Source organism: Phlebotomus papatasi, chromosome 5, assembly GCF_024763615.1.
Source record: "Phlebotomus papatasi isolate M1 chromosome 5, Ppap_2.1, whole genome shotgun sequence".
NCBI classification, from domain to species: domain Eukaryota; kingdom Metazoa; phylum Arthropoda; class Insecta; order Diptera; family Psychodidae; genus Phlebotomus; species Phlebotomus papatasi.
Window position 1 is genome coordinate 2,247,430 of NC_077226.1, and position 17,000 is coordinate 2,264,429.

The 17,000-nt window shown below is 39.2% G+C and overlaps 1 protein-coding gene across 1 annotated transcript; it reads right to left on the reverse strand.

Moving 5' to 3' along the window:
• Window positions 1–1,377: 1,377 nt before the first annotated feature.
• LOC129808663 (transcription factor SOX-13) lies at window positions 1,378–15,279 on the reverse strand. The gene is made up of 2 exons (XM_055858436.1): window positions 14,632–15,279; window positions 1,378–7,396 (listed from the first exon to the last, which is right to left on the reverse strand). Exons 1-2 carry the CDS (start codon window positions 15,277–15,279, stop codon window positions 6,923–6,925), a joined length of 1,122 nt encoding a protein of 373 aa, XP_055714411.1. The 3' UTR covers window positions 1,378–6,922.
• Window positions 15,280–17,000: the final 1,721 nt, after the last annotated feature.

The following is a 17,000-nucleotide window of genomic DNA, read 5'->3' on the forward strand; positions in this document are numbered from 1 at the left end:
TGCAGCGGAATGAATGAGATAGAGTGATAAGGAAAAAAAAAATAGGGAAATTAGATAAACATAATCTGCAGCTAAGGAGGACAAGACTGGTTTTAATTTAGAAGAGATCTATTAAATAAATTCAAACTAGCAATTGAAAATGCAAAATGCCAAAAGTTTGTTGCTCCCCATGAATGTTCGGGAAATTAGATGCAAAAAACAATATAGAAAAATTACTTTTTAAAAATTTTTCTTTTTGAAAATTAGTTGTCTGTAAGTCTGTAGTACGGGAACCACTAATTTTAACTTTATGATTTTTCTTAAAGTGTGATTCCTTCATATTTTGTAATCCTCGGATTTTCTCAAAGTGCTCAGATCGAACTGAAATTCACAGGGTAGAATGTTTTGAACATCTCTCATGCCGAAAATCAAAAGTAGTACGCAATATCTCCGGTTTGAAAGGAGATATCTTCATATATTTTTTTTTTAAAAACCGCTTCAATACCGGTTAAAAATCACCTTTTGTAGTTTTTCTCGAAATCTAGGTATGCGATTTTGAAAATTTTATGTTTAAAACAAACTAAGATATTCTTCGAACGGTTCTCGAGATATTTCACTGGAAAGATTTCAATTTTAAGAAAATTTGCTATTCGCGTCAGGCATGAAAAAAGCGGCGTCGACATATTTTGCGGATTTCCGCGGGAAACGTGTTTTTGGCGGATCTCGCGGGGCGCGAATATTTTCGCGGAATGCAATTTTTTCGAGAATTTTCGCAGAGCGCATATTTTTCGCGGATTTTCCTGGGATGCGATTTTTTTCACGGATTTTCGGGGAGCCGAGAATTTTTTTGCGAACGCGTATTTTTCGCGGAACGCGTATTTTTTCACGGATTTTCGCGGGATGCAATTTTTTTTTTACGAATTTTGGTAGGTCACATATTTTCTCGCGGATTTTTGGCGGGGCGCGTATTTTCGCGGATTTTCGCATGCACGATTTTTCTCGCGGTTTTTCACGGCTCGTGAATTTTTCCACGGATTTTCGCGGGGCAGATATTTTTTTCGCGGAACGCATATTTTTTCGAGGATTTTCGCGGAATGCGATTTTATAACGGATTTTCGCGAAGCGCATATTTTTTCGCGGGACGCTAATTTTTGCGAGTCGCGTATTTTTGCTGAGCGCGAATTTTTTTTTTGCGGATTTTGAAGCCTCGCGAATTTTTTTAGGGGCGCTAATTTTTTTCGCGGATTTGCACGCATCGTGAATTTTTCCGTGATTTTTGGGGTCGCAAATTCGTGAGAGGATTTTCACGGACTGCGAATTTTTACGCGGATTTGCACGCGCCGTTAATTTTTACGCGGATTTTCGAGAGGCATATTTTTTCGCGAATTTTCTCGAATTGCGAATACTTCACAGATTTTCGTGGATGTTGCAATTTTCACGGATTTTCGATGGTCGCGAACTTTTTCACGGATTTATGGAGGCGCCAAATGATTCCGTGAATTTTCTCGGATCGCGAATATTTCACAGACTTTCGTGATTGTCGAAGTTTTTCGCAGGTCGCGTGAATTTTTTCGTGTATTTTCGCGGGGCCGTGAATTTTTCCGCGGGCGCGTATTTTTTCACGGAACGCATGTTTTTTCGCGGATTCTCGCGGAATGCGATTTTTTTAAACTGATTTTTGCGGGACGCGAATTTTTGCAAGTCGCGTATTTTTTCGAGGATTTTTTCGCGGATTTTCACACCTCGCGATTTTTTTCGCGGGCGCGTATTTTTTTCGGGAATTTTCGCAGAGCGCATATTTTTTCGCGACTTGACTATTTTCTCGAAGATTTTCACGGCTCACGAATTTTTTTCGTGAATTTTCACGGGGCCGAGAATTTTTGCGCGGGCGCTTATTTTTTCGCGGATTTTCACGGCTCGCGTATTCTTTCGCGGTGTTTTGCGCGACGCGTATTTTTTCGCAGATTTTCGCAGATCGCGTAGATTTCCCGGATTTTTGCGAGGCGCGTATTTTTCGTGGGCAATGAATATTTTAGCGGATTCTCTCGGATCGCTGACAGAGGCTCTAAACGAATGTAAAGTTTGAGGCCTCTATCTCTCATAGTTTCCGAGATAATCGACTTTTAATGTTTATTAAATACTTTTATGCATCTTTTGAAATATGCATTAATTATATATAAATATCGTTCGAGTTTGACAGAATCCAAATTTGCAATGAAGGAATCGCACCTGTATAAGCTGATCTAGGCTTATCACTGGCTTTATTTTTTGAAATTGTAAAATATATTTTAAAAAAATCACCAGATATGTCCTCCTTATTTTTTGCATACTTCTGCCCTCTATTGGCAATCTCTTTCTTAAAAGGGACAATTGAGGAAGATTTGAAAATTTGCCGTTTGTTTTTTTGTTTGTTTTTGGGATTAAGTTTATCAAGTTATTCACATTTGATTACATGTTTTTTTTTCTTTTTGTATTATTTCTCTCGATAGTATAGAATTTCTAGGTGTTTTTTTACTAACCATACTAATCCTTTCATCCTATGCTCCTAATATTTTTTCGTTTTTTTTTCTTAATTTGTTTTTCCTTTTTTTTTTTTGATTGTAATAAATACTCTGTAACTGCACCTTCCCTCCCTTAATAAATCCTTAATCTCACTTATCGCACATTTTTTTTTATCTTTCACTTATAGACACTATTATTTACTTCATTTCTTTTTTTTTTAATCTTTTTTTTTCTTAATGTTTGACGTGGGAATTTGTCCTAAATATCGATTGTTTTATTCATTTAAAGAACAAAAAAAAAGAAAAAAATTGTGGGAATTTATCTCTACGCACTTAAATATCCTTCTAGACACAGTTTTTTTCTTCATCCTATATTATTTATGTTTTGTTTTCTTCTTATTCTTCTTGTTCCTTTCTAATCAATGGATGCAACTTAACCTAAAAATTATCTCAAATTTATTTTTCTTCACTTTATTTTTCTTTTACTATCTTCTTTCAATGCTTTATTTTTACTTTTTCTATTTTTCATTATTCTCTCTCTCTCTCACTACATTTTTTTTTAATATCTTAAAATGTTTTACACTAGAAATTACTCATGTTGCTTCAATCAGAATGTTTCTGTTTTATTTTTTTTTTACTAATATTTTTTACTCTCTCTCTTTTGCATATTTATTTTTCTTATTTAATTTTTCTTCTGTTAAATTTAATCACACTACCGATAGACAGTTTGGTCAGAAATGATTTTATGTGCACTCATGGGAGGGAGAGGGGGAATCATAGCACTCCCAGAACATTGAAACAGTCTTCCAGAATATTTATTTCCTATTTTTAAAATATCTTTAACGAGAAATATTTCAAATACAAAATATATTTAAAAAAAAAAACAATGAATCACATTTTTTGTTTTGAAAGAAAAAAAAAACATAGGAAAAATTTAGTAATTATAGAGCCTGGGACCGTACAGAGCATGGGCACTTTCCCGTATTTTTATTTTTGTTTCAAAAAGGGGGCAAAAATTAAGAAATAGCTCGAATTTTTACGCGGATTTGTGCAGGACGTGAACATTTTCGGAAATTTTCGTGGGCATAATTTTTTTCACGGATTTTTGCGCGGCACGAAATTCTTCACACATTTTTGCAGGCCGCGAATTTTTCCGCGAATTTTTGGGGGCATGAATTTTTACGTGATTTGCACGTACCGTGAAGTTTTCCGCGGTTTTTTGGGGCGCAAATTTTTATGCGGATTTGCGCGCGTCGTGAATTTTTTCGCGGATTTTCGCGGGGCGCAAATTTCCCACGAATTTTTTCAGATATCAAATTTCTCCGCGAATTTTCGGAGGTTACGAGTTTTTTCGTGGATTTTGGGGTCACAAGTTTTCATGCGTATTTGGACGGGCCGTGAAATTTTACGCGGATTTTGGGGAGCGCAAACTTTTACGCGGATTTTTAGGACACAAAATTTCTCCGCAGATTTTCGAGATTGCGAATTTTTCCGCGGATTTTGGGAAGCGCAAATTATTACGCGATTTTTTGTGCGGTCCGAAATTTTTCGTGAATTTTCCCGCGGATATTCGCAGACCGCGAAAGTTTACGCAAATTTTTGCGGAGCGCACAATTTTGCCTCGGATTTTCGGTAGAATGAATTTTTTTTCGCGGATTTTGGGTGGCGAAAATTTTTACGCGGATTTGCATGCGATGTGAATTTTTCCGCGGATTCTTGGAGCGCAAAATTTTTCCGCGTCTTTTTAGGGGCGCAAATTTTTACGTGGATTTTCACGCGTCGTGAATTTTTCTGTAGATTTTGGGAGAAGCAAAACTTTTCCACAGATTTTTGTGGCCGCAAATTTTTACGCGGATATGCACGCGTCGTGAATTTTTCCGCGGATTTCTAGGGACGCAAAATTTTCCCTTGAATTTTTAGAGGTACAAAATTTCTCCGTGATATTTGCGGGGGTTACAAATTTTTACGCGGTTTTTCCCGAGGCCCAAAATATTTCACGGACTCTTGGGGACACAAATTTTTTCCGGCGGATTTTTGGGGCAGCAAATTTTTACGCAGATTTTCGCAGAGCGCAGAATTTTTCCGTAGATTTTTTGGGTGCGCTAAATTTTTACGCGGATACGTACGCAGCGTAAATTTTTTCGCAGATTTTCATGAGGTGCAAAATTTTTCCGCGGATTCTTGGGGGCGCAAAATTTTTGACCGGATTTTTGGGGCCGCGAATTTTTACGCAGATTTCCGCGGGGTGTAATATTTGCGCAAAATGTTTCCTCGAATTTTTTGACAGATTTTCGTGGATGTCGAAATGTTTGCGGATTTTCGCGTGTTGAGGATTTTAGGGCACGCGATTTTTACAAGAATTTTTCGCAGATTTTCACCCTTGGGCGAAATTTTTATCGAGTTTTTATGCGGATTTTCACGGAGCATAAAATTTTTCCGCGAATCTTTGGGGGCACAATTATTTTCACGGATTTGCGCGGGCTGTGAGTTTTTTTAACGAATTTTTTCTCGGATTTTCGGAGGTGAGAATTTTTAGACGGATTTTTGGGAGCACGAATTTTTACGCGAATTTTCGGGGGCGTAAATCTTTTTCGCGAATTTTCTCGGACCAAGAATATTCCACAGATTTACGTGGGTGATGAAGTTTTTCGCGGATATTTGGGGATCGCGAATTTTTTCAAGGATTTTTGGGGGTCACGAATATTTTCGCAGATTTTCCCTGGCCACAAAATATTTCGAGGATTGTTCTACGAATTTTTGGGAGCGGGAATTTTTCCGCTGATTTTCGGAGGCGCGATTTTTTTCGAGGATTTTCAGCTGTTACGAATCTTCTCACTGATTTCCGCGAAGCTCGAAATTTATCGGAAATTGTTACGTGGATTTTCGCGGAGTGCAAAAATTTCCGCGGATTTTCGGGATCACGAAGTTTTACGCGAATTTTTGCGGTCTAAGTTTTTTTTTCGTGGATTTTCGAGGGGCGTGATTTTTTCGAAGATTTTTGGGGGCGCGAATTTTTACGAGCATTTTCTGGGTCATGAATTTTTTCTCGAATTTTTGGCGGCTAGTGTATTTTTCCGTGGATTTGCGCGGGCCGCATTTTTCCCGGAATTTCTCAGGCCACGCAGTTTTTCACGGTGTGGGAATTTTTGCGCGGTTTTTCGCGGGCCGCGAGATATTTGGCGAAGTTTTCGCAGGCGATATTCGCAGGTGACGCAGTTTTTTGCAGATTTTCTAGGGGCGCTAAGTTTTTCCTGGATTTGCGCAGGTGACGCAGTTTTTTTTTACGAATTTTCGAGGGACGCTTAATTTTTACGCGGATTTTCGGAGGCCCAGTCTTTTCCGTGGATTTTTGGGGGCGCGAATATTTACGCCGATATTCGTGGGCTGTATTTTTCTCCGTGGATTTTCGCAATCTACATTTTTTTAGCGAATTTTCGCGGGTCGTGTTTCGCGGATTTTCGAGGGACACGAATTTTTTTTGCGAATTTTCGGGGGCGCGATTTTTTTCGCGAATTTTCAGCGCTCACGAATCTTTCCGCAGCTTTTCGCGAAGCGCGAAATTTATCGGAAACTTTTACGTGGAATTTTCGCGGAGCGCAAAAATTTTCGCGAATTTTTGGGGATCAAGAATTTTTACCGTTTTTGTTTTTCGTGGATTTTCGAGGGGTGTGATTTTTTCGAAGATTTTTCACGGATTTTTGCAGGGCACGCAATTTGTCACGGTGTGGGAGTTTTTACGCGCGGATTTGCGCGAGGCGCGAGATTTTTCGCTAATTTTTACGCGGATTTGCACGGACTGTGTTTTTTCCCGGATTTTCGCAGGTCACGCAGTTTTTTTTTTGCGAATTTTCCGTGGTAGAAAAAATTTCATGGATTTTCGGGGACCGCGGAATTTTCCGCGGATTTTCGCTGTTCACGTTTTTTTCACGAATTTTCGCTATGGGAATTTTTCGCTATGGGTACGAATTGTTATGCGGATTTTCGGGCAGAGTACGAATTTTTTCTATAGAATTTTCGCAAGTCATTGAAAAATTTTCATGGAATTTCGGGGACGGCGAAATTTTCCGCGGATTTTTCGTGAGCTGTGATTCCACGGATTTTTGCAGTCCGCTGAATATATTGTAAGCCGTAGCGACGACCTAGTCAGGCTTATTTCAAACTTTCAGTTATCTCTCCATACTCCCACAAGTGCAACATTAATTTTCCGATCATTTTCCAATCACAAACTCTGTTCGGGATAGTGATCAGAGAAAAATTGGCTGTAAATTTATCATGGCACAAAATCCCTCTATCTTCTCTCTCTTTCTCTTTCTCTCTATCCTTTTCTATCCTTTCACTTTTATATCTTATTATTTCACTTTTGTTTTTTATTTTTTTGTGTTTTTTTAAATCACCAATCATCTTGTATGGCGGATAAAGGTTAGAAAAAATGGCAAAGTGTCTCAGTCATCATCACGTGCGCCATCTGTGGCCGAAAAGGCGCCTGGTGATAGACTATCGGGTGGATAGAAATAGGTGGCTGTGGCAACAGATTGAACGGCATTTGAGCCATTTGATGGGGATGCTGTACCACCACTTGTAGCACCCATATCCCCACCAACACCCCCACCACCCCCACCACCTCCACCACCAACAAAATGTCCACCTTCAGCGCCATCTCTGCACCACAATTGCCTCATTTCGGCCCTTCGGCTGCGCATTAGCATCTTATACTCACTAATTCTCATCTTTTTACCATCAACGATGCAGGTTCTCTTTGGCCGTGGCCTATACCTGTAGTCCGGATGCTGTTCCATATGTAACTTTGACAGTCGACTCTGTTCCTCGTAGTATGGTTGCTTTTCGGCATTTGACATTGCCTTCCAGCGTGCACCGAGAATTTTACTTATGTTGCTATTGTGCATATCTGGGCAGGCCTGCAAAAAAAAAATTGGGAGGTTAAGTAAGTTATCGACAAGATTTTCCGAATAAGAACCCTTAAGGAAATCTCCCTTTTTTCACGTAAGTTTTAAAAGATATTTTCTTAGTTAATAAATAATAAATATAATAATAAAGCATTTATTAATGCCCCCAGGCAAACAATTTTACATTTAAGGGACTATATTCAACAATTTACAAAAAAAAAAAGAGAAAATAATCAAAATCAGAACAGACAAGAAAACTTGAATGCGGAGGAAATCGATACAAAATAATGAGGAAATCTTTTAAGTATGAGTTTTTATAAAATCTGTACTTTTAAGTATATTTTTTGATATTTTTGTGTGTTGTATCAGGGTGTTTATGTGAGAAATAATTAAAGAGCTTTATTATTAAAGAGCTATCTTTAGGGAATTTGCTCTAAAATAGGTATTTCATATTTTTGGAAAATGACATAAACCAACAAATGAAGCATTTAGAGTGATCGGAGCTCGATATCTTAGATGAGCAAAATTGTAGTCCTGAGTATTTCCTATCGCCTGGTGTCAATGGATTTTTTGGTAATTTTTAGAGAAACTCCAATTTTACACCCTGAAGGAGTGATTTCACAAAGTTTTTTGTAATTACCAAAATTGAAGCACAACTAATGACCTTTCCAACAGACCCACGTTTTTTAAATTCTGTTAACTAGAACCTGAGATATAAAGGATAATGTAAGGCAAAGTAGAAAAAATATAAAAGTAAATTATTAATTAAAAAAAAAATTATGATGTGATTGAGCAAAACCAAAACCGTATTCTTAATCAGGAGACTCGACTCTATCAAATGTATCATGTGAGATCTCTGACACAGAAAAAAGTTGTCAATTTGATGCATAGTGTAATCGTTTTCATTAGAAACCTGTGCTCCACAATTTATTTTTGTCACAAAAAGACTAACTCTTTTTCGTAAATTTCTCACGATGTTTTTTTTTTTAATTTTTTTTATAGATCTTTTAATTTTATATTTTTTATTTTAAAAACCCTCTTTAAAATCGTGTGTAAAACACACACAGCACGATCATAAAATGGTAAAGAATGCGCTTAAAAATATGCACAGCTCAATCATAAAACGGTTAAGAACGCACTTAAACTCACGCACAGCTCAATCATAAAACGGTTCAAAATGCGCTTAAAATCATGCACAGCTCTATCATGGAACGGTTTTAAGCGTAATCTTAACCGTTTGTTATTGAGCTGTGCGTTTTTTAAATAGCATTCTTAGTCATTCTATGATTCAGCTGTGCGTGATTTAAGCGAACTTTATCCGTTTTACGATAGAGCTGTGCTTAAAATCACGCACAGCTCTATCGTAAAACGGATAAAATTCGCTTAAACTCACGCACAGCTCAATCATAAAACGGTTCAAAATGCGCTTAAAATCACGCACAGCTCTATCATGGAACGGTTTTAGGCGTAATCTTAACCGTTTGTTATTGAGCTGTGCGTGATTTTAAGAGCATTCTTAGTCATTCTATGATTCAGCTGTGCGTGATTTTAAGCCAATTTTATCCGTTTTACGATAGAGCTGTGCGTGATTTTAAGCACAATATTAACCGTCTACTGCTTAAGCTGTTTGTGTTTTAAAGCGGAATAATAAACGTTTTATGCTTAAGCTATGCGCGTTTGAAGCGCAATATGAACCGTATTGTACTTCAGCTGTACGTGTTTTTAAGCTGAATATCAACCGTTTTATGCATAAGCTATGCGTGATTTTTAAGCGCAATATTATCCGTTTTATGCTTGAGCTGTGCGTGTTTTCAGCGCTATTTTCTTTAAAAAAAAAAAAATAGAGATAAAACCTTAAAAATAGATAAATTTCATAACTAAAAATAGCAACGGACCTTCTATACAGTGAAATTTTTTTTTTATGCATATTATATCATACTCTGTACAATATTTATTTATGGTTTGGAATAGAATTGAAAATAAATGTTTCATTTCATTTACAAAACATAATCTTTGCAATGCATTTTGAAAAATATATATATCAACAGTCATTGTCATTAGCCACAGTGGTGGCTCTCGGTGTGGGAGCTTACTTGTCCAGAGTGAGTACGTTCCTTATAGTCCCATTATAACTGAGCGCCGCGGCGCCTCTGGATACATCAAAGACATTCCAAACATTTGAGGGGTTTCCAAACTACTGTAACTGTTGGAGTGTTTATTAGACGACTGAAACATTTGAGGTGTTTCACATTGTGTGCCACGTCATTTCCAAGGGGCTTCTAATTAACCGAATATTTCTGATTAACCGAATTTTTGCTGGGCGATAATTTTGTGATTGGATATCTAATTATTATTATCATGCCAATTCAAAGGTGTGCTACCTGCAATGGCGGTATAACCTATCGCAATAAACCGGGTGTTCCCTGTGATTCTTGTCACCGATGGTATCATGCTAGTCATACTGATCCTCCTATTATTGCGAATCCAGGAATTATGTCTCGGGCGGAGGTTTGCCAGCTCGTTGATCCGTTTTTGAATGGGACAGTGAAATGGACTTGCGCATTTTGTTCTGCCCAGGAGGCGGATGATGCTGCACACACTTCCGTGACATCCCATGTCAATCGGTCTCACGGATCGCGCAATTCATCTACGCTGTTTCAGCGCAACAATGATGCTGGTGGTTCTTTAGAGGACGCTCTTGATGTGCGCTTGGTCAGGCTGGAGGGAATTTGTGAGACGCTTATTCGCGAAAATTCGCATCTTCGTCTTCTACTGGATGAATGCTTAGGCCTGCGGACTAATGTCCGAGCACTCGAATTTCGCCTGGACTCAATGTCTTCCTGGGCGTTTACACCACGGCCCTCTTCTTTCGGTGTGTTGCCTAAACCGGTTAACAGACTCGAGTCTACCTTCCTAGGAGAGCGTGGGCCTTCTTCTGTGCGCCTGTCAAGGAATGAGGTACCCCAGGGTTTGAGCAAGAAAGTTTCTGGGAGGCCTCGTGATGACTTGAGGATTGATGAGGAGGAGTCATTAAGCCCGCTTCTTCGTCAGATCCGTGATTCATCTGCTGCAGTATTATCGGCGACTGGATCTCCGCCTCAGTCTGGTCCATTGCCCTCGGCATTGGATTTTCGTGGCTCTACGGTTCCTGGTGAATCTGATGATGTGTCTCGACCCTGGAATTTGGACGTATTTGCCCCACCGGTGCCCCCTAAACCAACGCCAAAGGTTGTGTCTCCTAAACCAGCGCTGGATGCTGTGAAGGATACTCAGCCCTCTCGTTCCCGCAGGGATCTTCCTGTTGTGATTGGTCGAATGAAACGTGACAATCCCCTGCCTGCGGTGACCATGCCCCCCTTGCGCTGGCTTTTCGTCTCTCGACTCGCAAGAGATGTCACTGCAGCTATGTTGAGGGATTTTTTGTCATCGAGATTGACCTCTAAACGCAAACCTGTGTGCATTAACCTTGTCCGAAGAGATGCCAATAGACGAGTGGGCTCTTTTAAGGTTGGGCTTAGTCCTGATGAATTTGAGGAGGCATTGAGTGATGATTTCTGGGATGAGGGAATCCTGGTCAAGGAGTTTGTTGATCTTTTTCGTGGGCGACTTGAGCCCACCTCGGCCCCGAATCCTGCCGTTGCTCCGAAGCCCGATACGGTTTCTGAGCCCATTACGGCCGCGAAGTCCGCTGGGGCCCTCGGGCAGGACCATGTTGGAGCACCTGAGGCTTCCTCGTCACTCAACGGTTTGTCTTCCACATGATCAGTCATGTTCATCTGACCGTGATCTGATGCTGATGATTGCCCCGTTTTCCGGTAATTCTCCTGAGTGCCCCTCATTGGATGTTTCTCCCGTGGCTGTTGCGAACGATTTGAATCTGGATCTAAGCGCTAATCTTTCCGGCAGCACTTTTTCTGATGACGTCTTGCCTGCTGCTGTGAACTGCTCTAAGAACTTGAACTTATTTTGTGGGTCATCCCTCTCTAATTCTTTGAATTCCACTTTTTCGTCTGATAATTTATTAAGGGTTAATTTTAATGATGCTTCTTTACTTTCTCAGATTCAGCCTGAAGATGTAGATGATGTGGTAATTAATTCTCTCTCTATAAGCCAGATTCAGATCACTACTGACTCTCGCTTTTCTTCCGTCCTTGCTCATATGAATGCTCGTAGTGTTAGACGGCATATTGATGAACTGCGGGCTCTTTTGCATAACTCTGCGATTTCGGTACTGTGTGTTTCCGAGACCTGGCTGAATTCCTCCGACTCCATGGAATCGGTTGGTGCTCGGGACTTTCAATTTTTCAGATGTGATAGGTCTGGTCAGGGGAGGGGTGGTGGTGTTGGAATTTACGTCCGCAGCTGCCTTAAATCTTCTCTACTCTGCTCCGGTGCCTTTGGTAGGCTTGAGTACATAGGAGTTTGTGTTGTATCATCTGGTGTAACCATCACTATGTTCTCCTGCTACAATCCTCCCCCAGTGACGAGTCTTGCTGACTTAGAAAGCTTTTTAGATCTAGCTCTTTCATATGATAATTTTGTAATCATGGGTGATTTTAATGTCAACCTCCATTTGACCAGTATTTTATCAAAAAAATTCCTTGATCTTTTATCGGCACGCTCTCTTTTTTATGTCCCTTTTAACCCTACTAGATTGGGTTCACTGTTGGATCTAATGATTCTACCCTCTTGTGATTCTCAGAGGATACTGCAACATAATCAGGCTCCTCTTCCAGGAATCTCGGATCATGATTTGATTTATGCCTCTTACAATTTACGTCTACCTAAACCTGTTAACAAATATAAAATAATTTATGATATTCGAAACTGTAATGACTTGGCTGCCCGAGCTTTGGCCCTGCAGGTGGATTGGGGAGACATTTACTTTGAGGCCACTTCCACAGGAAAGGTAGAACATTTTACAAACACTATTAATGATTTATTTGAGAGAGTTGTGCCCAAGAAGCGCTCACTCATTCCGCCTTTTTCCACCCCCTGGATTGACGATAACGTTGTGTCACTGATTAAGCGCAGAGATTTTGCATACAAGAAATGGAAGCGATCTGGTTGTACAAGTGATCATGTTAATTTTAAGCGCCTACGAAACAAAGTGCGTAACCTTATCAAAAATCGCAAGAAGAAGCACTTTAATAGTTGCCTAAATCCAAAGCTCCCCCCAAAAACTCTCTGGAGCAACATTAAAAAACTAGGTTTGCGCCCTTCTGTTTCACCTAGTGATAGTTCTTCCATTACTGCTCATGATTTGTGTACATTTTTCTCCTCTTCTTCCGCTGCGACTGTGGCTTCCCCTTCTCTTCCCCTCGCGCCCTGGGAGGGTTTTAGCTTTAGCTGCGTCTCGCAAGCGGACGTCGTTCATGCTATCTCCCGTGTCAGGTCAAGTGCCGTTGGGTGTGATGGCGTTTCCCTTGACTTCTTAAAAATTCTTCTCCCGGTGATCACTCCAGTGCTCACTAATATCTTCAATCACATCCTTACAAGTTCAACTTACCCGGATACTTGGAAGCGGGCCCTTGTGGTTCCAATTCCCAAAATTTCTAATCCCAAATCTCCTTCTGACTTTAGACCTATTAGCCTTCTCCCTGTCCTTTCAAAAGCTTTTGAATTTATTCTGCATGAACAAATCTCTCAACATCTGACTGACAATGGCTTTCTCTGTGATTTTCAATCGGGTTTCCGAAAAGGTCACAGTACTACCTCCGCACTTCTCAAGGTAAATTATGACATTTCTTCAGCTATCGACCGTGGTCGTTTTGTGATTCTAGTTCTTCTAGATTTTACTAAGGCCTTTGATAGTCTTCCTCACAACCTCCTTTGCTACAAGTTGTGTAGTCTCTTCAAATTTTCTTCTTCCGCTGTTGCCCTTATTCAATCCTACTTTGCTGGTAGGTCACAAATTGTAAAATTTGGTGACAATAATTCACCACCTGCATTTCTAAGCAAAGGCATTGGCCAAGGTTCAATACTCGGTCCTCTTTTATTCTCCCTTTTCATCAATGATTTACCTTCAATTTTGTTAAATTGCCTATTCCATCTCTATGCAGATGACCTTCAAATCTATGTGGATGGTGATCCTACCAGTCCCTTGGGCGCCTTTAAACATATGAATTCCAACCTTTCTAATATTGAGCACTGGGCGTCTTCGAATGGTTTGCTTTTAAACCCGAAAAAGTCTCAAGCCATCGTTATTTATAAGAGAACAGCTTCTTTTGATTTTTATCCTCTACTCCTTCACGGAGAAATTATTCCCTTTGTTGATCAGGTAAAAAACCTTGGAGTAATCTTCAATTCCTCTTTGTCTTGGTCAGATCATGCCACATCAATTTGCCGTAAGGTCAACTATTCTTTGTACACCCTTCGACGCTTCCGGGACATCACACCTTATGACACTCGCTTGCTCCTCGCGAGAGCGCTTCTTCTTCCTTTCTTTAACTACGGAGCAGAACTCTTCTTTTCGGCGGATAGTGACACCATCCGTCGTCTAACAGTTTCTTTCAATAATTGTGTCAGGTATATCTGTGGCTTAAATCGCCGGGACCATATCACTCCCCATAGAAATGTATTTATTGGCTGTGACCTTACTTCACACTTAAACTTAAGAGCTGTGCTCTTTCTATTTAATTTGTTAATATTTGGGTGTCCTCAGTACCTATCGAGTCTTCTGGTTAGGGGGGGCTCGGCCAGGGTTCGGGGACTCATAGTGCCTAAGGTCAGGAGTGACTGTCTTTACCGGTCATTATTTGTAAAGGGCGTAGTTATTTTTAACTCCGTTCCAAGTGATCTGCGTAGGTCTGCAGATGGCATCCGACGCTTTTTTCAGGCTGAATCTTAAGAGAACACTTATTGGATTTTTTTTTCTTATTTAATTTTCATTTACCTTTCTTATACTATTGTAAATTGTTCTTTTATTTTTCTTTTTCCTTTTTTTTGCTGCTGTCTTTTAACTTGTTTTTCTTTTTTCTTTATCACAATTGTAAGAGGGATGAACCCTATTTTTGTGATTGAATAAATATTACTATTACTATATTACTATTATCATTCAATTTAATACAGTAAATTTTTTTTTATATGTTTCACGAAAATTTAATAAATTTAATGAAAAAAAAAACATTTGAAAAAAAACGTATCTGATAATGACAACAATCGTAAGAGTAATTTTAGAAATATCCCTAAAAACATGTTTTTTAGGTTACAAACGAACAAGAACCCTTAAAGAAATCTCAATTTACCTTGAGGATTTTCCTTCTTTCATCCTTGGCCCACACCATAAAAGCATTCATGGGCCGTTTGATGTGAGGCTTGGCAGGATCAGGACGTTCATCGCGCGGTGGTGGCTCTCGACGTCGTGCCAATCGTGCCTTTTCTTCCTCCATTGGTGCCCCCATTGGCTTCGTGGCCATATGCTCAGTCGCCCACATTCGGCAGACATTGAGAAAGTCGGGTTCTTCGGGTCCGAAGGCCTTTGTGGCCACGGCGGCACCGTAGAAAGTGGCTCTGGGTGCTAGGTCGGCTGTGGCAACTGGAGCAGGTGGTGGGGAACCCTTGGGTTTGGAGAGATTGAGCGGGGTGTCGGGATCAAGGAGCTGTGGTCGACGTCTCGGTGATGCTGGTGGTGATGCAGTGGTGGGCTGGGATGGTGGAGTAGGTGGTGAAGGTGGTGGAGCATCGACAAGGGCAGCAGCAGCTGCAGCAGCTGTCATATGGGCCAGATGAGCCGTAGCGGAATCCCAAACGGGCGGCGGTGCTGTGTATGGGGGCCTCAGGTAGGGCAAAAAGGGTAACAGGGGATTTTTAGGTGGTGAACCACCAAAAACACGTTGATCAGCTGCAGTATCTTGGCTGAATTCCAATGAGGCAGATCCCGAAGGCTGAAACATAACCAAAAAAAAGAACACGATATAGAGATATATATATCTTTAATTGATAGATGTATGGCTAATACGGTTTCGCACCCTAAGACCGTCTTCAGACTAGAGGTTTAGCCTAGTTTCCAAAGGTCTCATAATCCTAATAGCAACCACTTTAATTTGTTCATTCGATTCAAATAGATTAATTCGCCTTAATAGCCCATTTCTAAGACAAAATTTTCTAAAAATTTTCGACTGATAAATATCCAGAGAAGTTAAGCCTTATGGCTAAAGCCTTAGGTCTGAAGCCCGTATAAGACTTAGCCATATGGCTTAACTTCTTTTAAACTGAACGTCGAAATCATTAGTCCAGTGAATGGATGGTCCAGTGAACCGACCTAAAAAGGGCTAGTACAGAATTAGGGATTTGTGCATGGATTAAGTTTGCGCGTTGCGCAAAACAATTTTTCGACTTTATTTTCCAAAAATACTTTGTAAGCTAATGAGATAACAATTTTTTTTCATTTATAATTAGTATAAAACACAAAGAGGAAACTGCAACTTCAGAAACGTAAGTTAAAGTACCTTACTCGACCGGGTTCCTCTATTCGACCGGTGGGTCAATTTTTGAATATTTGATGGTGAATTTCATCAATTTCTATGAATTTGTCACTGATTCGTATTATTTAAAGAATAATTGACCTATTAATGTTAGATCATACACAAAATATTGTAGCAAATATAATTAAATTGAATAAATAAATCTACCGGTCGAATAGAGGAACCGGTCGAATAAAGGGTACTTTACCTTACTATTTTGATCAATTTTAAAGAATTGTTTATAAAATCCAAGCAATAAAACTGAGGATATCCATTATTTTTATCAAGATAGATCTAAATGCTGCCCATGATTGCGTAGTGCATTAGTTCCATTTATTTTACTAATTAAAGAAAAATCCACCGTGTCTTAAACTACCCTGTTCCTAATATCTCCGGTCTCCCATGTTTATTTATAAAAACTGTCGACATAAATTTCTATCTTCAGATTTTCTAAAATCAAATCCAGTTTTCTAAAATTAATGACCTTTTCTTCTAAATTCAATCCTATTTATTATAGATAGATATTGGGTTCTAACTGCAGGATTTTTTTTTTTTATATATAAGTGAAATACAGTAGACTCTCACTCAATCGGCTCTTTTTCAATCGGGCGACAAATTTTGTTGACATTTTTCACATTTAATTATGAAGCAAATTTGCTCAAATTCGCTGTAGTTCTTCCTATTTTATCGTGATTCTTTATAATTGAGCACTTTTTGTGGAATTTACAAAGGCTTTGACGCTCAATTCTATCGCTAAACCGGATGACATTTTGCCCCATATTCCCGATTGAGAGAGAGTCTACTGTATATGATAAATATCTTCTTATCCGATATAGAATTGATTTCATCATCATCGTCATTTTCAACCACTTATCGCTAGCGGGGAGCGAGTTGGACTGCTCTTAAAAATAATTTATTAAATTAATAAAAATAATAATAATTATTATTATTATTATTCATCTCAATATGAAAATTGAGATTATTTATTATTTTAATTTTATTTTTATTTTTATTATTATTGTAATTTTATAGATTGATGATTTTGGTATATATTTTTGTGGATGCTTTTGGTTTTTAAAGGATTTTCAACACAGGATACTGATCAAAATAGGCCTAAAGGCCTAAGAACTTGGTAAGGGGGGAACCAAAAA

What these genes read in the sequence shown, in the direction of transcription:
- LOC129808663 (XM_055858436.1), bottom strand. Translation starts at nt 15,279, where the DNA reads ATGTTTCAGCCTTCGGGATCTGCCTCATTGGAATTCAGCCAAGATACT. An exon ending in AAAGAAGGAAAATCCTCAAG is followed by an intron (nt 7,397 to 14,631) that starts GTAAATTGAGAT and finishes TTTTTTTTGCAG; the next exon opens with GCCTGCCCAGATATGCACAA.